The sequence below is a fragment of the Hypomesus nipponensis genome, chromosome 22 (assembly GCF_054491055.1).
Source record: "Hypomesus nipponensis isolate SF chromosome 22, ASM5449105v1, whole genome shotgun sequence".
Taxonomy (NCBI): domain Eukaryota; kingdom Metazoa; phylum Chordata; class Actinopteri; order Osmeriformes; family Osmeridae; genus Hypomesus; species Hypomesus nipponensis.
In genome coordinates, this window is record NC_140382.1 from 18,980,001 (window position 1) to 19,006,797 (window position 26,797).

Genomic DNA, 26,797 nt, shown 5'->3' on the forward strand with positions numbered 1-26,797 from the left:
GGCGTCGGCTGGCTGTGGGCGGCGGCCAACGCGTTCCCGTACTTCCTGTTCCGGGCGGTGACGGAGACACACGACAAGAGCAGAAGGCTGTGCTACCACAACTTTGCGCTCTACGCCTCACCGGGGGCCGTGGAGACGGACTGCAGGGTGCGGCAGGCGGCAACGGCAGTGTCCAAGACGCTGCTGGCGTTCCTGCTCCCCCTGATGGTCATCGCGGGGAGTTACGGCCTCTTCTGCCTCAGCCTGAGGAAGAGGAGGGAGAGGAGGAAGGAGAACGCCGAGAGGCTGGCAAGTACATGGATCCTGAACGAAGGGGGAGGAGGGTGTGGGGCTTCGATCGCCAAGATCTTCAAGCCCTTGTCCAGGCAGCCAAACTCCCCCACCACCCCTGTCTCCCCCGTCAAGCGAGGGGGGGAGGCGGGGCTGTCGCGAGGCTTCACCAAAATGGTGACAGCGGTGATCGCGGCGTTCGTGCTCTGCTGGGCGCCCTATCACGCCTTCTGCCTGATGGAGGTTGTGGCACAGTACTGGTACCCCGGCGTCAACCTGGTGGAGGTGGGGTTGCCCCTGGCGACCACCTTCGCCTTCCTCAACCCCATCCTCAACCCCGTCCTGTACGCCTTCAGCTGCCCGCAGTTCTGCGTCCGTGTCCGCCAGGGCCTTAGCGCCCTGGTGGAGGGGCTGGTGGAGGAGGAGGTAGGAGGGGAGCGGAGAAGGCTCTCCTTGAAGCCTCTGGAGAGGAGAAAGGGGGGGGGGGAACGGCTAGCCCAACCTCCTCCACCCCCTCCGATCCCCCTCCTCTCCCCCTCCTCCCCATCTCTCCCCTCCCCCTCCTCCCACTCCTCCCCACGCCCCTCTCTCTACATCCGATCCGAGGGAGGACAGGAGGACAGAGGAATGGAGTGGTGAACACTAAGAACCTGCCTCTGTTACTCTGTTAAGTTTCAGTTGGCTTCCTCGTTTGGTGTTTTAGTTTTTTCTGTAAATACCTTTGTGTCATTGTGAGAATTATACAAGGACAATCGGGGTCGTGCTTAGTGTTCATATGAATAAATTGCACCATTCATATTAAATATTAAATGATTTTCTTTTCGGTAACATCCTGAATTTCTGTTCAAGAAAGGTTTTTTCGTGTTGACAGGTGTCTTTCTTACTTCTACCACTAGAGGGGGGCAGAGTATAGCTGACGACAGCAGGTCTGAATGGTGATTTCACCCCCCTGATCTCTTAAGATGGCTGACACATCTAACAGCTGAACATTTTTACAGTGATCAAAATAAATGACTTTTTCATCCTATGTAAGCGCTTACTCAGACTACCCACCCAACGTACGCACACACACGTGCACACACACACTCACAAAAACACACACGTGCACACACTCACGCACACTCGTTCACATGCACACATACACACACTCATACGCACACAGGAGGTAATTTATAGCCTTGCAGGATTACCAGTGAGGTTGTTGTAATTTGGAGAATATTAAACGAGCGGATCCACAATGTAGAGACAGGAGGATTAACTCTGGACAGGTCACACCAGCTCAGATCCTCTATCACTCACTCTTAAGAGGACAGGAGAGGAGACGAGGGTAGAGGAGACGAGGGTAGAGTAGAGAAGAGGAGAGGAGGGGAGGGGAGGAGACAGGAGAGGAGGGGAGGGGAGGGGAGGGGAGGGGAGGGGAGGGGAGGGGAGGGGAGAGGAGAGGAGAGGAGAGGAGGGGAGGGGAGGGGAGGGGAGGGGAGGGGAGGGGAGGGGAGGGGAGGGGAGGGGAGGGGAGAGGAGAGGAGAGGAGGGGAGGGGAGGGGAGGGGAGGGGAGGGGAGGGGAGGGGAGGGGAGGGGAGGGGAGGGGAGGGGAGGGGAGGGGAGGGGAGGGGAGGGGAGGGGAGGGGAGGGGAGGGGAGGGGAGGGGAGGGGAGGGGAGGGGAGGGGAGCCAATCCTAACTTTTGGTGTGCCCTCCTGAAGAGTTGCTATCAGATTTTTTCCCCTGTGGGGAGAATGGAGGGAGCCAAGGGTGGGAGAGATGGATAGAAGGTGGGTGTGGGAAGGGAAGGAGAGATGCAGAGTGAAGGAGTATAGGAGGATACTGGAGGATGAAGGGTTTAATGCTGTAAGTGGTGGTATACTTATAGGAGCCAGCTGCTGCCAGGAGTATTAAGGTTGAGTTGTGCGTCAGCACATAACCACACACACCCACACACACACACACATGTACAGATTCACTTCCATCCAGACACACTCTCCTAAACACACACACACACACACACACAGTCAAGGAGCAGCATGTTAGGTCCATCTGGCCAATGCAGTGTGTTTGGATCCCAGACTGTCACAGGAAGTGACATCACCACAGCACAACATGCCCTCTCAGGGTAAACAAGCCTGCATCGATCCAGTCAGCGTCGTCATGGAACTTACAGATATGAACACAGAAACTGTCTCCCATCACAAGTGACTGGGGCACACACACACACACAAGCACACACACACACATATGCAGGCCCACACGTACGTGCATACACACCAACCACACACGTACATACACATGCACACACACACCTACAATCGGTACTTACCCTCTGGATGACGCAGAACCTTTGAACCTTGACCTCCAGGTAGGGTCGATCCTCTCAGTGACTCGTCCTGTCTCTGTCCTCGACCTCGGCAGCTGTCTTGCTGCAACAACCAGGAGGGAAGTCTCACTTCCTGTGGGCTGAGCTCACATTACTTTCCAAAGTAACTAGAAGTACTTTTCAGAGTGTTGTCATGGAGATGGATGAAGTCTGAGTTTGACGTTTATAGAAACTACTAGACTCTCACTTCGATCTAGTGTGTACGTTCAGGACTGCAGGGGTAAGGGAAATGTCGAACGAAAAAACACAACTTTCTCTTTTTTATATATATTGTTTTGTTAACTGTTTCCTAACTCAGAATGATTGCTTCATATTCAAAGCTGTTGCGTAGTGTTGGAGTGGAGCGTTGTTTATTCTGGGGAATTTACTTTTAACAACGTGTCGTAACAGCTCAGACATTCCGCAACATCCCGAAGTAACTTTAATGTTTCTCTTGATTTGGCAAATTAGCTTTATGACAGTAAGAGAGATTGAGAGAAAGAAAGATAGAATTAGAATCGGATTATGTTTGGTGTGTGATGTGTGTGATTATGTGTGTGTTTGTCATTCTCTCAGGGTTTGGGCCTGCTGTTTGAGGAACTCTGTGATCTGCTCCAGCCCCACACAGCCCCACACAGCCTCACACAGCCCCCACACAGCCCCACACAGCCCCACACAGCCTCACACAGCCCCACACAGCCCCACACAGCCCCACACAGCCCCACACAGCCTCACACAGCCCCACACAGCCTAACACAGCCCCACACAGCCCCACACAGCCCCACACAGCCTCACACAGCCCCACACAGCCTAACACAGCCCCACACAGCCCCACACAGCCCCACACAGCCTCACACAGCCCCCACACAGCCCCACACAGCCCCACACAGCCCCACACAGCCTAACACAGCCCCACACAGCCCCACACAGCCTAACACAGCCTAACACAGCCCCACACAGCCTAACACAGCCCCACACAGCCTCACACAGCCTAACACAGCCTAACACAGCCCCACACAGCCTAACACAGCCCCACACAGCCCCACACAGCCCCACACAGCCTAACACAGCCTAACACAGCCCCACACAGCCCCACACAGCCCCACACAGCCCCACACAGCCTAACACAGCCTAACACAGCCTAACACAGCCCCACACAGCCTAACACAGCCCCACACAGCCTCACACAGCCTAACACAGCCTAACACAGCCCCACACAGCCTAACACAGCCCCACACAGCCTAACACAGCCCCAAACAGCCTAACACAGCCCCACACAGCCTCACACAGCCTAACACAGCCTAACACAGCCCCACACAGCCTAACACAGCCCCACACAGCCTAACACAGCCTAACACAGCCCCACACAGCCCCACACAGCCCCACACAGCCTAACACAGCCCCACACAGCCTAACACAGCCCCACACAGCCTCACACACAGCCTCACACAGCCTCACACAGCCTCACACACAGCCTCACACAGCCCCCACACAGCCTCACACAGCCTCACACAGCCTTACACAGTTCACTCCCTACTCTCAGAGCAACCCAACCTACAGATTATGTGTGTGTATGTTCTATGTTAAGTGTGTGTATGCGCATATGTGTGTTGGTGTGTGTGTATGTATTTAGTGTTAAGTGCGTGTGTGTGTATTGGTGTGTGTGTGTGTTGTGGAGGCGTTGTTGGCCATGGAACAGGGGCATGCTGTGGGGGCTGCAGAAACAATGGACAGAAGTATGAGTGTGTAAGAGGATTTCGAGAGCGGTAGAGAGAAACAGAGTGACAGCGAGAGAGACAGAGGGAGATGGAAAGAGAGACAGAGAAAGAGACAGAATTACAGAAAGAGAGAGTGATTGAGCAAGTGTGTCAGAGAAATGCAAATAGATAAATAGTGGAGTGAGAAGCAAGGGGAGGGAACTAATGAGGCGGGAGGGAGGGGAGAGTGAGGGGGGAGGGGAGAGTGAGGGGGGAGGGGAGAATGAGGGGGGAGGGGAGAGTGAGGGGGGAGGGGAGAGTGAGGGGGGGGGGGAGAGTGAGGGGGGAGGAGAGAGTGAGGGGGGAGGGAGGGGAGAGTGAGGGGGGAGGGAGGGGGAGAGCAGGGGAGAGTGATAGAAAGGGATAAAGCAGGGAGAGGTTGCGATGTGAGAGATGATGCCTGTGATTATCAACAGTGTCAGATGGTCTGGACAGAGGGATAGAGAGAGTAAATAAGAGAGAGAAATAGAAAGAGAGAGACTGAGGAAGGAAAGGTGGATGTGACAGGAAAGCAGACAGACATCTATGTTCACATGGAGAGCGTTTCTTCCTCTAAACTTGGAGAGATGAGTGAAGCAGGAGGCATGTCCACCATAGAGGTCCCAGAAGGAAAGCTGGTGAAGAAGGTGAGTGTGTGTGTGTGTGTGAGTGTGTGTGAGTGCATGTGTGTGAGTGTGTGTGCGTGTGTGAATGTATGTGTGTGTGTGTGTGTGTGAGTGTGTGAGTGTATGTGTGTGTGAGTGTGTGTGCGTGTGTGAATGTATGTGTGTGTGTGTGTGTGTGAGTGTGTGAGTGTATGTGTGTGTGTGTGTGTGTGAGTGTGTGAGTGTGTGTGTGTGTGTGAGCATGTCTGTATCAGCCTCCATTGAACACTCCTGCACAAGGTGGAGTTGAATTCCAACAACGCGTCCTAATCCGATCTTTACCCTGACCTCAGCGCTGAGGAACCAGGAAGGGGTTTGACTCAGGGAGCATTTGGAGTACTGTTGCAGAATGGTCTCCGTCATTGAAAACTGAAACATTTGATGACATCAAAAGCGTGATGTCATATGATGTCGAGTAACATATTCCCAGCGATGAGACAGCAACATGATAAAACAACGTCAATCCTGTGAGGTTGCGCTGGTTCACGTGTGTGTATTGTGTGTGTTTGTTTACGTCTCTGTGTGTGTGTATGTGTGTCTGCCTACATGCTTGTTTGGGTATTTGTACGTTTCAATTATGATATATTTAGAGCACATCCATGTTTACTGTGCTCTTAAGCCCTACCCCACTCACCCCTGCCTCCCTCCTCGAATCTAGAACAACCCAGACTCCCTAGGGGCGGTACATCTCTAACATTAGGGTGACTGTACCCCCCCCTCCCCCCCCCCTCTCAGGGCTCCATCAAGAAGAAGATCGACTCTCTGAGGCGGTGGAGCTCGGCCAGCCTGAAGCGACCCCCCCGGACCAAGGCCAAGACCCTGAGCCTGTCGTCCCCCTCTGAGGACCAGCCCCAGGAGGAGCGTTGTCTGCCCAGCCCAGCCAGGGGCAGGCTGCGCCCCATCGTGGACTCTGTGTTCGGACAGGTAAGGTTCCTGGGGAGGGTGGGTGGGAGTCAGGTGGCTGAGCGGTTAGGGAATCGGGCTAATAATCAGAAGGTTGCCGGTTCGATTCCAGGCTGTGCGAAATGAGGTTGTGTCCTTGGGCAAGGCACTTCACCTTACTTGCCTCGGGGGGAATGTCCCTGTACTTACTGTAAGTCGTTCTGGATAAGAGCGTCTGCTAAATGACTAAATGTAAATACGGGTGTTTTACAATTGTGTGTGTGTTTAAGCGTTTACACGTGTGTGTGTTTTCTATCTCTGTGTGTGTTTGTTTGCATCTGCGTGTATGTGTGTGTGGGGGGGTTACAATCTGAGTGTGTTTTTAGGTTGTGTGGATGTGTTTTTATTTGTGTTTACATCTGTCTGTGTGTGTGTGCGCGTAGGTATGTGTGTGTGTTTACATGTGTGTGAACATACATACGTGTGTGTGTGTGTGTGTGTGTGTCTGTTGCAAGCTTCAGGGAGGCAGGAAACTGAGTCCAAACTGAATGCTCTCAATCTGACACAGAACTTCAGCAATTTAATCAAGCCAGTCAGTCAACAAGGCAATCTTCTGATTATCAGGTGTCGTAGGGAGTCATCTAGTGAAGAACTAATTTGAAGAATCCCCCTCTCTCAATGCTTGTGTGTGTGGATGTGTGTGACAGAGAGAGAGAGAGCATTGTTGATACCAAATTCTTCGTTTTTTTTTCTTCTATTATTCTTGCTTAAAATATCTTAACATCAACTCATCTGTGTCCTCGGCAACAGATGGAGAGAATAATGAAAACATGGAAGGAAAGAGAGAACAAAGCTGGGATGAGCTTGCAGAGAGAGAGATAGATGGAGAGAGAGGAGGGAGAGAGAGACAGAGAGAGGATGGAGAGAGAGAGAGAGAGAGAGAGAGAGAGAGAGAGAGAGAGAGAGAGAGAGAGAGAGAGAGAGAGAGAGAGAGAGAGAGAGAGAGAGAGAGAGAGGAGGGAGAGAGATAGATGAGAGAGAGACAGGAGGGAGAGAGAGGGAGAGAGATAGAGAAAGAGAGGTAGGAGGGAGACAGAGAGAGATAGAGAGGGGGAGAGAGAGGGAGAGACAGAGGGAGAGTGACAGAGATAGAGATAGATGGAGAGGGAGAGGGGGAGAGAGAGAGGGTGAGGAGATGAGAAAAGAGAACAGAGATTGATTGGTCTGTGGAGGAGGATTATGAGTGTGAGATTAACGACTCGGAGGAGAGGATTGAGCATTTACAAAGGACAGAAAATGGTTAAACACACGTACGCATCGCCCTGCCATCTCCCTTCTATCTACCGGCTCTAGCTCTTCTCTTGTTCCCACAGTGTTCTGGACATAATCCATTTCCAAACCCTTGGGGGCCACACACACATATATATGGGGAGATCAAAAATAGAAAAATAGAGAAAATAAAGGGACAGATAAAGAGAAAGAGAGTAGAAGAGAGAGTGGAAGAGAGAGGAAGAGAGAGAGGAAGAGAGAGAGGAAGAGAGAGGAAGAGAGAGAGGAAGAGAGAGGAAGAGAGAGAGGAAGAGAGAGAGGAAGAGAGAGGAAGAGAGAGAGGAAGAGAGAGGAAGAGAGAGAGGAAGAGAGAGAGAACAACAGAGAGCAGGGTAAAAGGGGACAGCGATAGAGACGTCCAGATGGGCCCACAGTATGTAGGAACTGTTTGGGTTCAGAGATTGCCCCACATACAACACAGATCCAGAACATGTGAAAAGCATTCATGAGATTGGTCAGACCCAGAGACCCAGAGGGGAAAGCACATCTCCGTTTCTCTCCTCTCTGAGCGCTGCCGTGGGGTTAGGGTGTTGATGAGTGAGGTAGCACAGTGGTGGTTTCTAGAGAAGTACTATCAGTGCTGCAAGCAAAGATGATTAACACGGTGTGCATGCGCACACACCCACGAGAATCTTTATCTCTCACACACACACACACATACACACATACAAACCTCTTCATATCAAACATCTACGCACTCATGCACACATGCAAACTTATGTTTTATCTCACACACACGCAGGTTACAGCACACATTTTTTTAACTCCAAATGTAACTCAGAATCCCTGTACTAAGCTCTCAATCGGGTTCCCCCCCTCCATCTCGTCTACCTCTCTCTACTCTCTTTCTCTCGATCCATCTCTAAGACATCTGGAGTGTTTGTTGTTGTCATAGTGAGGAAAGGAGGAGTAATCTCACTGGTGTTTTGATACAGGCTTTATGACTGGGTGGTGTGGTGTTGCTAAGTTATATAAGCCTCTCTGTCTCCCCTTCCTCGGTGTTCAGGAGTGCGTGCCTGTCTCTGTGTGTGTGTCTGTCTGTGTGTGATAGATTAGGCTCTTGCTGAGCCAAGGATTGCTATCTGGTTGGATTCATGTAGGTTTGATCAAAAATATTATCTTAGATTGCTGCCTAGTGGTCAAAAGGCAGAATTACTGCTTGGAGTGCCATTTCTGCTGTGCTTCCCTCTTGTGGTGATGGTTGCATATTGCAGGTTGTAGATAAGCGTGAGAGACAGAGAGAGAGGGAGACAGAGAGATGAGTGCTCATCTCCAATCTGACAATGATGGATCATTTGGTGCTGCTCTGCACCAAATGATCACACGCTTACTAAAAACACACACACACACACAAGGGAAAGCGGAGGACAAACTGACTCAAATGTTTTATCTTATTTCATTATAATAATGTACAATATGAACCTGTTTCAGAGCCAAATGCTCATTTGATAACTGATACCACATAAGTAATGGTTTTCAATAACGTTGCATTCAAACGATCCCTATCACATAGTCCCCTGTCTGCCTTTTCTCTTCCTCCTGTTTGTAATGAGAACATCTGTCTCTAAAGGCCAGTTAACACCACACCAAACAAACACCAACAGTCAACAGCTGTGGGGTCGTGTTGGTTTGGTGTGATGTGTCTGTTGCAGTTTGTTGGCGCAGCGTGAAAGTGACAGTTATCTTTCCAAACATTCTAAACCCAACAACCCAACAGTGTTTCTTGAACCTTGTTGGTGCAGCGTGAACTGGCCTGTTTGTGGTGTCTGTGTCAGTGCTGTCAGAAAGACAAGTTGCTACATATAAGTTCTTCATTCGCTGACAATGTTCATCACACAAACACGCACTTATAAGGAAATTAGCTGACTAACCAACAAAATCTTTTTTTTTTTTTTTTACAAACGTCGTCTCCATGGTTACCGACAGACGGCCTGAGATACAACAAAGAACCAGAACATGAAAATAACTCCAAACAAAATACCCGTTATGCCTACCAGAAAGAGTGAGATATTGACTACAAACTGCTTTGGACTACACAATCGGCTCCTCCTGCACATTCACCTGTACCCCTCCACACCACAGATACCGTATAGAAGCTACCGTAGAGTAGCTGTGGTGATTTTCACTTCCTAAAGGTTTCTCCTGCCAACTCTCTCACAGTCCAGCATCTGGATTAACTGGTATTAGCGGAAGACTAATACCTTTATCTGCTGCGCTGTGAAATCTGCTTTCCTTGGGGGATGTGAACCCCTGGGTGGGCTCGAGGCCATTAATTCATGGACTATGGGCTGGATGTGAACCCATGTACTATTGGCTGGGTTTGGGGATGCAAACTCATGGATGTAGGGCAAGGTTTTTGGGATGGGATCCCATGGACGATGGGAAAGGTTTGTGTATTTGAATCCATGGACTGGATGTGAAGCCATGTACCAGCTGGGTTTGGCTATACAAACCCATGGGCTTTGGGCTAAGTTTGGGGATGAAAACACAAGAGGCTCGATTTAATTAGAACAATTTAAGAAAGGATGGCAGTATACTGTCTCCATCACTGCACCCACCCCTCCTCTTCCTGCTCTTTCTCTCCTTCCTTTCACCTCCGCTTTCACACACCCCATCACCACTCCATCTTTATCCCTTCATCTCCTGTTGAGAGACACATCTTGACCTCCATCCCTCTCTTCCTGGAATCCTGTCTCTCCCTCTCTTGAATTTCCATCTCCTCTTTCTGGCCCGCTTCCCTATCCCCTGCTTCCTGTCTTTTCCAGCCGGCCACATCATCCCTTCATTCCTTTAATCTGAAATGTCGGGGATTAAAAAAACATCCAGCTCTCCCCCTTAATTCTCCCCCTCCAACTCTCCATCTCTCCCTCCCTCCATCCTCTATACCTCCCCTCTCAATTCTCCTAGACTTGTTTGCAGAGTACAGCAGAAAGAGAGAGAGAGAGAGGGGTAAATGGGAGGGACAAGATTACTTTGAAGGGGGCCAATCAAGGAAATATAGATGGAGTGAAGGGTGAAAGAGAGGGAGTGATGGCAGCAGGTAGTGTGTGAAGAGTGCATCCTGCGACCTGCTCTCCTGTCACCTCTGATGTCCTTGTGTAGTGTGGTTAACAGACCTCTGCGCTACCTGTGGCGGCTCTGGACTCGGCATTACAACACATTCGACCAATAGGAGCAAGGATCTGTATCTCAGCATGTGCATTGATGATAACCCGATTGGCCGGGTGTGCGTAGTCGCCGCCGTTGCCTCCCTCGGGGGGAAGTTGATGTCTGAAGCAGTGCCTTCTGGGATACCCTGGAATGTAATGTTGGAGCTGGACTTTGGAGGTTTATGTAATAGCTGAGTGAAAAGAAGGGGAGATAGAGAGAGAGGGAGGGAGGGGGAAGACAGAGAGAGGGGGCCGGAAAGGGGAGGGACAGGAGAGAGAGACAGAGAGGGAGAGAGAGGAGGGAAGAGAGGGAGGAGGAGAAGAGACAGAGGGACTAGGTGATGGGAAATATCAACAAGGCGTGTAAGAAAAGCAAAATGAAGAAGGTAAGGGACTTTTACTTCTGTCGTCTGTAGAGAGATGTGATTTTAAAAGCCCTATTTGATAAAGCCACCAAAAGAGAGTTTGGTGTGTTTTAATCACAACTCCAAGAACTAATGATTATGTAACAATATTAACAGTGCTACTTTTGTACCCATTAGCGTCAAATCATTCTTTAAAATGAGAGCCTTAGTGTTTGTGTGAAGGGGAGAAACCAGAACGTTTGGGGGGAAAAAGGAACAAAAATCACTTTAAATCTGTCTCATTTCAGTATTTACTATGTAATTGATCTCAGCTCTGACAAGAAACATTTTGCATAACAGTTTCAGTTGTGTCCGATGGTGTCGTTTCACATTTCTGATGATTCTGATTGGTCGCCGGTGTACGTACACTCGTCTAACTGATTGGTTGCCCTCCCAAAGGGAGTGCTGCCCTCGGAGGGGAGAGGGCCACCGTTGGTGGCGATGCTGGGGGGGGTTGGGGGTGCCTATGACACCTACGTGGAGGAGGATGACGGAGGGGGCGAGCGAGAGTTCGGGGACCCTCTGAGCGCTCTGGTCCAGAACTGCAACGTGCTGCACAACATCGTGGGCCCGGCCTGCGTCTTCCTACGACAGAGCTTCGCACAGAGCCAGCTTGTATGTACACACACAGTGAAGAAACACACACACACAGTGAAGAAACACACACAGTGAAGAAACACACACACACAGTGAAGAAACACACACAGTGAAGAAACACACAGTGAAGAAACACACAGAGTGAAGAAACACACAGAGTGAAGAAACACACACACAGTGAAGAAACACACAGTGAAGAAACACACAGAGTGAAGAAACACACACACAGTGAAGAAACACACAGTGAAGAAACACACACAGTGAAGAAACACACAGTGAAGAAACACACAGAGAAGAAACACACAGTGTGAAGAAACACACACATAGTGAAGAAACACACACAGTGAAGAAACACACACACACAGTGAAGAAACACACACAGTGAAGAAACACACAGTGAAGAAACACACAGAGTGAAGAAACACACAGAGTGAAGAAACACACACACAGTGAAGAAACACACAGTGAAGAAACACACACACAGTGAAGAAACACACACAGTGAAGAAACACACACACAGTGAAGAAACACACACAGTGAAGAAACACACAGTGAAGAAACACACAGAGAAGAAACACACAGAGTGAAGAAACACACACACAGTGAAGAAACACACAGTGAAGAAACACACACACAGTGAAGAAACACACAGTGAAGAAACACACAGTGAAGAAACACACAGTGAAGAAACACTGTGTGTGTTGTTGTTGTTGTTGAGGACATTCATTTTTTTAATGATTGCCCATTACACTATGGTTTTGGTTATGAATCCTTTAGAATCATCATCATCCTCCTCTTCATCACAGTGAAGAAACACACACACAGTGAAGAAACACACACAGTGAAGAAACACACACACAGTGAAGAAACACACACAGTGAAGAAACACACAGTGAAGAAACACACAGAGAAGAAACACACAGAGTGAAGAAACACACACACAGTGAAGAAACACACAGTGAAGAAACACACACACAGTGAAGAAACACACAGTGAAGAAACACACAGTGAAGAAACACACAGTGAAGAAACACTGTGTGTGTTGTTGTTGTTGTTGAGGACATTCATTTTTTTAATGACTGCCCATTACACTATGGTTTTGGTTATGAATCCTTTAGAATCATCATCATCCTCCTCTTCATCATCGTCATCCCCTGAAGAGACACTGCATCTCCATCATGCTTACGATGACATCATCTTCATCCTCCCATTCTGAGCCACCTGATTGGAGGAGCCCTCAACATTATCTCCACCCATGAGCATCCCACCATTGTGAGTGTTATCTTTATACTCTATGTGTCTATTGTACCAAACCATGTTTTGATTGTAAAGGTAAGGGTTTACCAGCTGAATATAAAATTGAAAAGCCACTGGTACAGTATAATACATTGTGTGTGTGTGTGTGTGTGTGTGTGTGTGTGTGTGTGTGTGTGTGTGTGTGTGTGTGTGTGTGTGTGTGTGTGTGTGTGTGTGTGTGTGTGCGTGCATGTGTCTACAATACACCCGTGGGGCAACTGCTTTTGCAGTTTGACCAGATTGTAATTTAGATTGTGTTTTCAGAAATCTACTTAGTACAGATGGATGATTCTGGCATAGTGGAAAAGGAGACCAGAGATCAATTGAGTTGATATATTCTGAGGTCAGTGGGGTTGGCTACCTGCCGAGAGCTATTAGCAGGGTGTTTATCATACTGGCCTAGAGTACCTAGCAGGAGATCAGGGGTGAAGCTAGATTTAACTTGGAATGTTTGCACAGGATAAATGTTACGTTTAGGCTATTTAAGTTGGGCTTTTCAAATGTAATCTTAAAAATTTAAATAAAAATGTATTTCATAACATTCCAATCCGAAAATTTAAGGATCGGAAAGATGTTACCATTTACACGATAAGCCACCTGTTCTCCATATAGTGACGATTCAGTCAGACCACTAGCCTGGCTGTCAGCCCAACTTAACCCCGCCCACAAAAACATTTGGTCGGGAAGTTGGGTCTGGGATCGCTAGTTTTGGGAAAAAGTATGTCGAACAGGAGCTGTTCGGACCAATCAAATAGTCAGGGCGGGCTATATATGATGATGGACAGATGATCAACCGTAACGCAATCAACCACGTCACAAAAGAGTGCTTGGGTTGAATTTGGGGGGCAAGTGATAAACTCGCCCTGGGCGCACAATGTGCTACTGGCACTGTATGTTACTGTGGTGATCATTATGTGTAAGTTTCATCTATACACCAGTCTTTTACACTGAGTACACAGGGGGAACATATTTCCCTGTATTGCTGAACCACTTTCCCCGGAGTTAATTTTTTAAATTCTACTACATTTACATTTACATTTACATTTATTCATTTAGCAGACGCTTTTATCCAAAGCGACTTCCAAGAGAGAGCTTTACAAAAGAGCATAGGTCACTGATCATAACAACGAGATAGTCCCAAACATTGCAAGCAGCCAAAACATGAAGCATACATTGTGAAAAAGCTAAACAAGTGCCAAAAGGGAAGACCCATAAGAGCATGCAGTTATACAAGTTACAAATAAAACAACATGAACCACAAAAGTGCAGGACTGTACCTGTAAAAGAACAATCAACAGTAAAATATTACACAGCAAGTACAAGACTTAACTTCGTTATATCTAACCTACAATAGCAACAAGTCACTCAATAAGAGTCATAGTGATCCTGGAGGAAACTAACAAGTCCAGCCAAGCATACTACAGTGACACGACCGATACAAGTCTGTATAACCCGGTCAAGGGCATCCAGCAAAGCCTGTTTTTACTTTGACAGAGAGCTAATACATTGGGGAGGGAAGGTTAAAACTTTATTGATACTCTCTACTGCTTACAAATCCATTAATCCCATATTTGTTCTAGCTTTCTGGTATGGGGGAAAAATCACAGAGACACACAAAATCTTTTTTTTTTTTTACTGTGGCCTACCTAAACTTTTTTTAATCCAATCAAAGGATCAGATTCTGAAGGGAATGAAGGATATTGTCATGGTTAGTAAAGGATGGGCTGGCTCGTATGTGTTGCAAACCCTAAAATGTTCATTGTTTTAAGATTCTTACTTAAGGACCTCTAATTGCTCGGTTAAAGAGTTGACCATAATATGTTCATACAATGTGTGTGTGCGCGTGTGTGTGTGTGTGTACTGTACGTCTGTGCATGTGCCTGCAAGCCAGTGGCAGACAATTTAATACAGAAAGAGAGACCGAAATTTGAAGGGAAAAAAACGATAAGCTTTAGTGATTTGTAAAACAATTCACCATATTAATCTCTCGATGATGCCTCCTTCGCCTACAAACTCTGTAATCCAGTACTATATAACTCTCTGTGATGTCACAATAGGTCTGTAACACCTACAAGAACCCGAGGACCACCAGGCCTATTGTGACATCACAACTGTTTCACCTGTGAACACAGGTGAATCTGAGGAATCAGTAAAGTGGCAAATGTTAGTAAATAATTTCCAGTATTTCCCACCAAAATATCACAAGGACTAGGTAATGTGTGTGTTTGTATGTGTGCGTGTGTACTGTGGTTCTCAAGCGTCAGCTGGAGTTCCCAGAAAACAGCCGGTTATGTGAGGACAGTAATCTGCAGTTTAACAGGACAGGATATGAGGATTGGAATACATGACACTTACAGGCTGGTGTGTGTGTGTGTAGAGGCGGAGATAGAGCGATACGTAGTGTACGTCCAAGTGTGAATGCATAAGAGACTGTAAGTGTGTGTGAGAGAGAGAGGAATGGACTAGAGGGAGGGAAGGGCTAGAGGGAGGGAGGGACTAGAGGGAGGGAGGGAGGGAGGGAGGGAGGGAGGGAGGGAGGGAGGGAGGGAGGGAGGGAGGGAGGGAGGGAGGGAGGGAGGGAGGGAGGGAGGGAGGGAGGGAGGGAGGGAGGGAGGGAGGGAGGGAGGGAGGGAGGGAGGGAGGGAGGGAGGGAGGGAGGGAACATAGGTGAGGCGGCATGTTTCCACTGTGAAATCTTCTTATGACTATTTTCTGCTTGGCATCTCCAGCGCTGTAATCAGTGTTCACCTCTAACCTCTGCATGCTGCCTGCCGTGTGATGGGTGCTTCATCCAGTCCACCTCTGAGAAGTCGTGTTGAACGTTTGATTTATCGTGTGTGTGTATGTGTGTGTGTGTGTGTGTGTGTATTTGTGTGTGTGTGTATATATATGTGTATGTGTATGTGTGTGTATGTGTGTGACCTGGCTCATGTGTTTCTCTGTGTTCCCCTCCTCTGCAGGACAGAAATCTACGTCCGGAGGAGATGGAAGGTAACAAACAAATAAACAAAGCCGCTTTTAAAAACCTTTTGTTACGTGTTGCATGTAAAGGCTGCAGCAGCCATACCACTGCTTTAACTTTGTCATCAATCCGTCCCTCTCCTCCCACGCCTCTCTACACCGCCCTCACCTCCCTCCTCCACCCCCCATCCTCCACTCTGCTCCACCCTCCTCCACCTCCCTCCTCCACCCCGCTCCACCCCCCTCCTCCACCTCCCATCTTCACCCGCTCCACCCCCATCCTCCACCACTCCGCTCCACCCCCCTCCTCCACCTCCCTCCTCCACCCCCTCCTCCACTCCGCTCCACGCCCCTCCACCTCCCTCCCTCACCCCCCTCCACCTCCCTCCTCCACCTCCTTCCTCCACCCTCCACTTCCCTCCTCCACCTCCCTCCTCCACCCCGCTCCACCCCCATCCTCCACCTCCCTCCTCCACCCCGCTCCACCTGCCTCTCCACCCCCCTCCTCCACCTCCCTCTCCACCCTGTTCCACCTCCCTCCAGAGCTGCGGGAGGCCTTCCGGGAGTTTGACAAAGACCGTGACGGCTTCATCAGCTGTAAGGACCTGGGGGAGTGCATGAGGACGATGGGGTACATGCCCACTGAAATGGAGCTCATTGAACTGAGCCAGAAGATCTGTGAGTCACACACACTCTCTCACACACAAACACACACACACACACACACACACAGGCAGGCACACGTACACACACATTCACTATATGTTGAGACAAAGTATTAAAAACCGTTAGCAATCATCATCCTCCTCAGTCCCATATTCTTGGTGCAGTGACTCATGTTGTCCTGCAGGTGGCGGTAGAGTGGACTTTGAGGACTTTGTGGAGTTGATGGGTCCCAAAATGTTGGCAGAGACTGCAGACATGATCGGAGTCAAGGAGCTGAGAGACGCTTTCAGAGAGGTAAGTGCCTCTGTTGAACCTAACACTGCGTTTCCTCTACAGCAGTGTTTCCCCTACAACAGTGTTTCCTCTACAGCAGTGTTTCCCCTACCGCAGTGTTTCTCCTACAGCAGTGTTTCCCCGACAGCAGTGTTTCTCCTACAGCAGTGTTTCCCCGACAGCAGTGTTTCCCCTACCGCAGTGTTTCCCCTACCACAGTGTTTCCCCTACAGCAGTGTTTCCTCTACAGCAGTGTTTCCCCTACCGCAGTGTTTCCCCTACCGCAGTGTTTCCCCTACCGCAGTGTTTCCCCTACAGCAGTGTTTCCCCTACCGCAGTGTTTCCTCTACAGCAGTGTTTCCCCTACCGCAGTGTTTCTCCTACAGCAGTGTTTCCCCGACAGCAGTGTTTCCCCTACCGCAGTGTTTCCTCTACAGCAGTGTTTCCCCTACCGCAGTGTTTCCCCTACCACAGTGTTTCCCCTACAGCAGTGTTTCTCCTACAGCAGTGTTTCCTCTACAGCAGTGTTTCCCCTACCGCAGTGTTTCCCCTACCACAGTGTTTCCCCTACAGCAGTGTTTCCTCTACAGCAGTGTTTCCCCTACAGCAGTGTTTCCCCTACTGCAGTGTTTCCCCTACAGCAGTGTTTCCACTACAGCAGCAGTGTTTCCCTCAGTTTGACTCTAACTGGTCTCTCTCCCTCAGTTTGACTCTAACTGGTATCTCTCCCACAGTTCGACTCTAACTGGTATCTCTCCCTCAGTTTGACTGTAACTGGTCTCTCTCCCTCAGTTTGACTCAAACTGGTCTCTCTCCCTCAGTTCGACTCTTAACTGGTCTCTCTCCCTCAGTTTGACTGTAACTGGTCTCTCTCCCTCAGTTTGACTCAAACTGGTCTCTCTCCCTCAGTTCGACTCAACTGGTATCTCTCCCTCAGTTTGACTCAAACTGGTCTCTCTCCCACAGTTCGACTCTAACGGAGACGGGCAGATCAGCCTGGTGGAGCTGCGCGAGGCCATGAAGAAGCTGATGGGAGAGCAGCTGAACCACCGCGAGATCGACGAGATCCTGCGAGACGTGGATCTGAACGGGGATGGACTGGTCGACTTTGAGGGTGAGGGGGGGGGGACTGGTCGACTGAGGGTGAGGTGGGGGGGACTGGTCAACTGAGGGTGAGGTGGGGGGGACTGGTCGACTTTGAGGGTGAGGTGGGAGGGGGACTGGTCGACTTTGAGGGTGAGGTGGGGGGGGACTGGTCGACTTTGAGGGTGAGGTGGGAGGGGGACTGGTCGACTTTGAGGGTGAGGTGGGGGGGGACTGGTCGACTGAGGGTGAGGGGGGGGGGGGACTGGTCGACTGAGGGTGAGGGGGGGGACAGACTGGTCGACTTTGAGGGTGAGGGAGGAAGGAGGAGGATGGGAGTGAGGGGGGAGGGAGGGGGGTGAAGGAGGGTGATGATGGAAAGTGGACAGGAAGGAGGAAGCTGTTTACAACATTTAAGTCGCCTCGTTGTTTCTCTCCTCAGAGTTTGTGAGGATGATGTCTCGCTGAAACGGCCACCCTGACAGACCTGTCAGGAAGAGGGCTGATGCTGCACTGTGATGACCAGACCTCACACTGTTCTTATGCTGTTGTCATTCTTAATCTGATGTACAGACTCTTATGTTGTTTTGTAGCTATTAGTTCTGTATTGATCATCTTTTCTGTTGGTTTGATTCTCTGTATAGAACCCCTCCCTCCTGTGTGTTGTGTTCCGCTGTGGAACAGAACGGCCAATGTGACGCAGCTGCAATGATGATTCAGCAAGTAACTCGTCTTAAATTCGTATTTAACGTTTGTTTAAATAAATCTGTTTTAATTAATTTAACACTAAGCTTTCCACTGTTTTGATTGCCATTTCAGCTCCTTCATATGAAGTATCTCTATATCATTAAATCCTGAATTAAAACATGTGGTACTCATTAGTTCTCTACTGTCTTTAGCTTCTGTAGCTGCCTGTGTTCTGTGGCTGCCTGTGTTCTGGAGATGCCTGTGTTCTGTGGCTGCCTGTGTTCTGGGGCTGCCTGTGTTCTGGGGCTGCCTGTGTTCTGGGGCTGCCTGCGTTCTGGAGATGCCTGTGTTCTGGAGCTGCCTGTGTTCTGGACCTGCCTGTGTTCTGGGGCTGCCTGTGTTTTGGGGCTGCCTGTGTTCTGGGGCTGCCTGTGTTCTGGAGCTGCCTGTGTTCTGGGGCTGCCTGTGTTATGGAGCTGCCGGTGTTCTGTAGCTGCCTGTGTTCTGGAGCTGCCTGTGTTCTGAAAGACCGTCTGCTATAGACAACATGACAACCAAAGACACAGACATGTTGAGAAACAACTTACTTTAATGAAAAACTCATATGAATTGCTGTATATTGAGCTAGTGCTATTTTATACAAATAATTAAAAAAAAATGTTAGTGACAATTTACAGTAGAGACAAAAATAAAAAATGAAAGCTTGGGCAACATTATTTTCAGTCATTTTTGTCATACAATATGTATGTATCTACTTAAGGAAATAAAGTAGGCCTAAGGAGACAAGCTTTTAACACATTGTGTACAAAAGGCAAAGGGAATAACACTACTGCAAGAGTACAGGATATATCGCCATGGTTTTTGTTTTTTACAAATACATCTTTACAACCAATACAACTACTGCCATGTAAATGAGTAGTTCTCTACTTGTTACTAAACAGGAACCTCAAACTTTGATGCAAGCGAATACAAACTTTTAGATAGTGTTGTAGGCTACACAAGTGTTATGACCCAACCGGTTGAAAACATATTTAACAGAGGACACGGGAGACCAAATAGTTGACGTTTGCTCGTCTTTTCTCTTAAAACTGGTGCAAAAAACCCTCCCGTGCCCCGAAATCTAGCAGGACGAAATACTCAGTCATAACGATACACCAGAATTCGGAACAAATAGGAATCTAATTTTTTTTCGATGTTATTAATTAGTAACTTAATTAGGTAATTACGTAAATGTCCATGTTTAACATGCACACTAAACAAATTAGAAGTAAAACAGTCCGTAAAAACGTTTAGAGACAAGGGAAGCTAATTGGTGATGTGATAGATCACTGAAGACAATATTTTCTGTCCTTTAATCAATGTGGTTACAATGAGAGATTAGAACAAAGATTTTGTTTTTCTGAACATGCCATTTTTATTCACGCCATCTCAATAATTGAAGTACCGAGCAAATAACTGATTTATGTTCATCTAACCCAAGACCAATACATTCTGTCAAAACCAAAGGGTCAAATCTTAAACTTATTTGGATAGGCTGTGTTTGACCTTCCCCTGTTAAAACTCATTCCCCTGTTCAAACTCCTTTGGGAACTCCTAATCTTTTTTTCGTTAAATAAGTCTTGGAATCTTTTGAAAGACTCCTCCTTAGATCGTTCAAGATACTTGCGAGGGTCATTTTGTTCAATGTAGTCCTCATTCATCTTCTGAAAGGTTCGGGCTGCTTTGCCACAGATGTGAAGCTTTAGAAGAGTCTCACATTGGTCACCGAGTTGCAGCGTCTTGTCTTGTCGCAATCTCTGATCGACCATGTCCAGCAGCTCTTTGATGTATTTATCACTGTAGTTAGATTTGCTGTTTAGCTTTTGTTCCAAGAAATCTTCACACTGTTTCAAAATGGTTTGACAAAGGTCTTGTTGTAACTTTCTCAGCCTGTCACTGTCCATGAACATCACTGCTGACTTGGTCTTGTTCCAGATATTTCCTGATTTCACAACAAACTCTTGTTTTCCGCAATCTTTTAAGTTGTTTTTTGACAGCAACTTGTTGACCTGACTCCCTCTTGTGGATAAATTTGTTCTCAGCATAGAGGTGGCATCATCAGCAACATCTTTTCTTTCGGGGGTTTTGAAAGGCATCTGAGATCTAAATAGTTCCCACATTCTTTCAAATTCTTCTTTAAGTGACTCAATGGACTCAAATGAAGTGTTACCCCCTTTGCATTTTTGAAGCATATCACCAACCTTCCTGTCAATTTCATTTGCCAGTGATTGTTCAAGGTCGTGTAATTCAGTCTTTCCCTGTTTGAGTTTAACAGCTTTCTCTAGTTGGCTTTTCATAGTGTCCTCGGTTTCTTGTCTTAAGTTATTGCTTCTGGTGATGAACTCCTCTCTATATATTCCCAGAACATTGTTTTGGGCATCTTGTGTTTCAAGATACATCTGTAGTTTGTTTTGGATGTCCTCTTCTGCCTTGGAAACCTTCTTGTAAGCTTCCCTCAACAAGTCCTGCAGCATGCTGTTGAAGGACATCTGGGAATCTGGAGCGCTCGTGGAGAAATCCCTGATTTTATTTTGAGCAGTTACAATCCAGGATTGAATCTCTTTATCGATTGACCATTCCCAATTGATGAACTCATCCCTCAGTTTATTGTAGGCTTCGGCAGTCCTGCTGTTTTTGAAAGTGAAGAGGAAATTCTCGTACATAACTATGCCCCACAAACTGTCAACGGATTTATTGAAATCTGTCAAATCTCCTCGCTTCCTGCTTTTTGCGAGATCTTGCAGCAGTTTCTTTTTGAAGTTGTACACAGCCTCACTGTAGCCAGAACTGACCGTAGCCATCGGGGGAGTCCCATGCCAGAGTCCTGGGATGTAGGTGTCTTTAGTGTCTGTATCATACTCCATAACGTCCCTGAACCTGGTGACCTGATCCTCCTTATTCTCCATCCGGGCTGCGAACAGCGTCACTTCGTTCAAATCTGACAACGTTTGTTTCCGTTCCCTTACGTGATAATCTGATGTTGCAGACACATTCTGGTGCACAAAGTGGCAGATGGGCTTCCGCTCTTCATCCAGCGAGTTCTTCATCCTAATAAAGGCGTGGACCACGATCTGCAGGATGTCCTTCATCTCTGCAAAGTTCACCACGTTGATATTGAAGATGGTGACGTCACTTAGTCCAATGACCAGGGTCGCCAGCTCGTTGTCGTGTTCGTAACTATCTGAAAGCTGGGCCAGTTCTGGGTCTTTGAGTCCTTCAGTGTCAATGACCATAACGAAGTCACACTCCAAGTCCTTCTTCTGTTCTGCGTCTACCTTAATGAGATGCATAAAAGCTCCTCTGGTGTTAAATCCACTGCTGACGGCGAACTTGACCCCAAACATGGTGTTTAGCAGGGTGGACTTTCCTGTGTTTTGTACCCCTAAAACTGACACCACCTTGATTCTGCTTTTGGTTTGCACAAGATCATGAAGAGAAGTTAGCACATCTGATATCCACCTCTGTGGTATGTTGGATGCGTGTCCATCCATAAGCTCAATGGGGAAACCATCTAGAAGCATCTGGGCACACAGTCGAGGCAGAGTTTCCATCTCTTTCCTTTGAGGACTGTTCTCAGAAAGGCAGCATGCTAATTCGTAGAACTGGCCTAACTCGCGAAGGAAGTGTTCAAGCCCCAAGGAACAATCCGAAATATGCCTATCCAAATCAGCAATTTCATCCTTTTTTTCAGTGGAAAGGTTTTTGTAGAGTTTCCTTGAACCTGATAGACTCTGTCGTGAATGATCATCCAAATATATTCGCAGCCATTTGAAAAAATAGGATCTTTGAACTTCCAGACTTGACATTCCTTGAACGAACATCTTCATAGCATCTGACATACCACGACTTTGTTGTTCATTTCTCAGTTGTTGTTTTTGTGAACTCAACTGTCTTTTGTACTCCTCAGTGTTTGTTTCACCTGCTTTTAGAAGTCTGCATTCCTCTTTCTCTAACTTGGAAAGCTCTTTCCAGACTTTTCCTTGTAGTGGTAGCTGTTGTTCTTTGAATTTAACAGTGTCTATAATTGTGTTGGTGATTCTTTCAGCCAAGGTCTTAGCTTGCTGACAATCAGGATTGTCTTCATCGACTTCAATTCCAAACTGTCGAGCTATACAGGCCATCTCTTCCATTTTCATGTTGTTAGAACTCTTCTCGATGATCCTACCAATAGAAACCTGTAGCTTTCTCACAACTTCTTGATCATTGTGTTTCTTCCTTACAATCACGTTTGTTGAATTGAGGAACATTTTCTCTGTCTCAGTATTCACAACCATAAGCAACTCGGCTTTTGGCTGTTTGCCTTTCATAACATGGAAGGCAGCCTCTGAATTTTCACAGAAAATAACAACTGCTGCAGACGTTTCACACAGGAACGAGAACTGTGTTTCCAAACGTCTAACGTCACCTCTGAGATTTGCCACAGCCATTGGATTACTAAACATGTCTGTTTTGTTTTTACTTGGAAGGTACCAACTGATCTCAACCAACCCATCTGAAATCTTCCTTGGGACATCACCACACTCCATCCCCTCATGAACAAACGTGTCATGGTACTGCTGAGGATTGCTTATTAACTTGTTAACAATCTGGGACTTGGATAGTCGATCTTCTCCTAGCCTGACAAAGGACACCATGGGAATATCAGCTTGTACAACTCTCTCCTCCATTGAGAGATTTGACTCTGCCTGTCTGGGTGGGAATTTCTTGATCAAGTCCCTCAAGGTCCAAAGCATCAGGGTGTTTTGTCGTGTGTCACAGTTGGGTAAGAGGAGAGGAACAGAAAACTGACACATGGACATTTTCAGAACCATCTCCTGCTGAAGGAAGCTATCTGAGCACAGAAACATGGCTGTTGTAAGGTCAACAGGATTAAAGGCATCATTTTCCAGTTTGTCATGACTGTCTAGCAACGAACATGAGACACTGTGGTCAGACGTTAAACATTTGACGACTCTGGCATTTGCATTTGCCAACATAAGACTCTTTAAAAAGGCCACTGGTAGTGATGTAATTGGCTCATCTGACGTAGTGTTTGAGTTTATCTTAAGGACAGTACTCAACGTAAGCTTGTGCTCATAATGTTCTTTCAGTCCTGTCTTGGACAGCATCTCCCTGAGGCATGATCCTGTAAATACATAAAAAAGGAAACAAAAATGTGTTTTAAAATGTACATACATTTGTTTTAACAATCCTTACCCTCAAAATGCAACAACGCAACATTTTAATTTGAACTAAACACATTTTATGTCTCCTGGGGTAGAGTTTTTATGGTAAATTCTTGTCTGTGTGTGGGACATTTGGAAGGCTCAGTAATGTTAAATAGAATATTCTGATTAACAAATCTGTCAAAAAGCACACTTTTGGGCAGCCCTTGGCTCATAAGGGTGTGACCCATACTGTATATACATTGTAACTGGTAAATTAACTGGTGAAATAACTTTGTTCTGCTTACTTGTGCTGAAAGTATGTGACACAGGTTGACTCTTCAGTCCGCACTCTAAGACAGAGCAGACACTGACAGAGTACTCAGAGGCAGGTCTCAGGTCAGAGAGAGTGATGCTGAGTGAGGGGGTGGTGGTGGTGATGGAGAGTTGATCTGTTTCTGGACTCTGGTAGGACACCTGGTACTGGAGTTGGGTCTGGTCCATTCCACCTGGCTGTTCCCAGCTCACAGTGGCTGATGTGGCGTCCACTGAGACAACTGACAGCTTGACTGGAGCAGGGACCGCTAGAGAGTGAACAAGATATATTTAGAAGTTAGGAATCAAATATCAATTATCCAACACATAATTCTACTTCAAGACAAACTGGATGAGTTACATCAAGAAATATTATTTTATTGAACATATATCTACTGTTTTAAGTATTGTAATCTACATTGGGGAAATGGTTTGGTGATGAAAGTAACACTACATTTTGAGGAACCCTTGCAGATGATCTGCAACAACAATTGATATGAACAGGCTTGTGGAGGATCATATGAACGGCAGTGGGCAGTTTCTTAATAGCTGATAGGTGTTTAGCTACAGCAGTTGAGCACCAGAGCATCTGCAGATCCCCAAGAGAAAACCCTTCAACATGTTACCCAGGAGGATCACGTACTAGTGTAGATGGTCACAGAAGCAGGTTCACTTCGTTTTCCGTTGCTCAACACAGTACAGACTCCGACTGTGTACTGGGTCTCCGGCTGCAGGTCGGTCAGGGTTCTGCAGCTGTCTTCGATGTGTACAGCCTGGGGCTCGGACCTTGGACTGCTCCAGGTGACCAGGAAGCTCTGGGGAACGTGATCTATTCCTGGAGCCTTAAACCACTGGAGACGCAGCTGAGTGGCTTCACATTGCATCACTTTAATGTGTCGAGGAGGAGGAACCACTGTTGGGGGGGAGGGAGAGGAGAAGCCTGTTTATTTATTTTATTTTAATTTCTACAATCTACAATTAATCTAATTCTACAAAGAATATATAACTCTAAGAGTTACTCTTACCCTCTGTTACTTTTCAAGACAATCTAAAAGTTACTGTACCTGTAGTTACTGTTTTAGAAACCCAGTCACTGAGGTTTTCATGTTCCCCCTCTGTGAAAACTTGAAACTCATACTTCTGACCAGGTTGGAGTCCGGTTATTTCGACTTTGTACATGTCTGTTACTGTAATGTTCTTCTGTTCTCCATCACCCTCACAGGTCACTCTGAACGTCTTGGATCCTTCCAGACCCTCAGGAGGTCCCCAGGTCAGAGTCACTGAGTCTGGCTTCACTGACAGGATGCTAATCTCTCCAGGAGGGGGCAGCACTGACACATAAATAAGGATAAAGAAGACAACAATGAAGAGAAATATGGTCCATCCAAATGCACACAATATATAACAGCCGTTTGATCAAATGATGTAAAAAGTTAAATAACTGATGGTCAGAGGTAAGAAAAGTCAAACAGGCACACCTACCATCAAATGATCTTTTGTGTCGCTCCTCATGAAAAGCCTTTTTCAACGTAAAGAGAGGAAGGACATTACTGTTAGTTGGTAGATCAAATGATAATGAACAAATACTCAAACGAAATTATGTTCCACCTGAGGATTATTTATTTTGGGGGGGGGGGTATAAGAATGTCCATCAAAATCCACAATCACTCATACACAAAACAACAACAAAAAAACAAAGAAAATTGCTGCCACCTGTCTGTCAGATAGTCCAGTCTTGTGAAATACTTCATGTCCCCTGTGCTGTGTTGCAGAACACAGACTGCAGATCAGCATCTCGTCAGTCAGGCAGAACACCTCCAGGGGCCTGTTGTGTTCACTGCAGAGTTGCTGGTGTCTCCCCACATCCACCAGGGAGTGGAGCTGGAGTTTAGGGACTCTGTAATGGTCCCTGATGTGGGTCTCACAGTAGGAGATACTACAGGTCACACATGTCTTCACTGCCTTGAGCTCTGAGCACATGTCACACAGTATTTTTCTGATTGGAAATCATAATCAGGAGAAAGACACACATTGAGACAGATTTTCATATTGCATGATACGAATAGTAATGCATTGCTTTACAATGTAACACTATGAATGCAATGATATATATAAAACATAGATATATCAGAATGTGGTTCATTTGCCATGTGAGTTACACAAACACAGAATTTACTGTGGCAGGAAGGTACAGACAATACACATACGGATCTTAAATTAAGTTTAAAAAAAAAGTGCAATACTTAAACTAATTCTAAGAACTAAACAGTTGAAAATAAAAAGATTATACATATTTAAATATAAATATGTACATAAATATATATCAATATGTATAAACGTATATATGTTAAATATATGTTATTTTTGTACAGATATAAATAACTTAACATTATGGACGGCACTACTACGCAAGTACAATGCTGTTAGTACAGATATGTTTGTATTGTGGTTTTATGAAGTACACATGGAAATACATGAAAAAGTCACCAATTAAAGATTAAAACTCAAAATATTTTTTTTAATCAATGAATAATGAATAATAAAAAGGTAAGACAATCCAAAAAGTTTGACTTACCCTGTATTTTGTGAGTGATCAGACGATAAAGATGATGTAGATCGACCTACAGATAGCTTCAAACCTGGTCTGTAAACCATATTTAATGTTATTGAAAAAAAGACAACAATAAAAAATGTATAACTGTTCATATCCACCAACTTAGCAATTGTGGAATATACTGAAGATAACATATTGTTTGTCGCAAGGGCTTGATTATGAAAATATTATCCTACACCTTTGAAGAGATTCAGTTAACAGTATTCTTCTGGTTTAGGACATTAAAAGTAGAATAAAGTCTCACCCTGCTCCTTTTACACCAGAAGACATTCCTGATTTACTGCTTCCAGGATACTCGGATGCATAACCAGAGCATAAAGACCTGTAAATAACACAG

At 46.6% G+C, this 26,797-nt stretch overlaps 4 protein-coding genes across 4 annotated transcripts in view; 2 read left to right on the top strand and 2 right to left on the bottom strand.

Annotated features, from left to right (window-relative positions):
- LOC146237058 (prostaglandin D2 receptor 2) overlaps positions 1-1,256 on the top strand; it is a 1,706-nt gene extending 450 nt beyond the window's left edge. The window contains exons 1-2 of the mRNA XM_084687070.1: positions 1-696; positions 1,233-1,256. The exon at positions 1-696 is cut by the window's left edge and continues 450 nt beyond it. Of these exons, the coding sequence (XP_084543196.1) occupies positions 1-696; positions 1,233-1,256 (720 nt within the window). The remainder of the gene's footprint in view (positions 697-1,232) is intronic.
- vwa11 (von Willebrand factor A domain containing 11) overlaps positions 1-2,853 on the bottom strand; it is a 21,513-nt gene extending 18,660 nt beyond the window's left edge. The window contains exon 1 of the mRNA XM_084686801.1: positions 2,585-2,853. The gene's annotated coding sequence lies outside the window, so the exon portion shown is untranslated. The remainder of the gene's footprint in view (positions 1-2,584) is intronic.
- Positions 2,854-4,760: 1,907 nt separating this feature from the next.
- LOC146237059 (calcium-binding protein 5-like) lies at positions 4,761-19,100 on the top strand. The gene is made up of 9 exons (XM_084686802.1): positions 4,761-5,003; positions 5,757-5,945; positions 11,185-11,400; positions 15,639-15,669; positions 16,183-16,317; positions 16,490-16,599; positions 17,545-17,692; positions 18,104-18,384; positions 18,561-19,100. Exons 1-8 carry the CDS (start codon positions 4,911-4,913, stop codon positions 18,127-18,129), a joined length of 948 nt encoding a protein of 315 aa, XP_084542928.1. The 5' UTR covers positions 4,761-4,910; the 3' UTR covers positions 18,130-18,384; positions 18,561-19,100.
- A 756-nt stretch (positions 19,101-19,856) lies between these two features.
- LOC146237060 (up-regulator of cell proliferation-like) lies at positions 19,857-25,025 on the bottom strand. Its single transcript, XM_084687072.1, has 4 exons — positions 24,911-25,025; positions 24,490-24,759; positions 23,840-24,115; positions 19,857-23,512 (listed from the first exon to the last, which is right to left on the bottom strand). Exons 1-4 carry the CDS (start codon positions 25,023-25,025, stop codon positions 19,857-19,859), a joined length of 4,317 nt encoding a protein of 1,438 aa, XP_084543198.1.
- Positions 25,026-26,797: the final 1,772 nt, after the last annotated feature.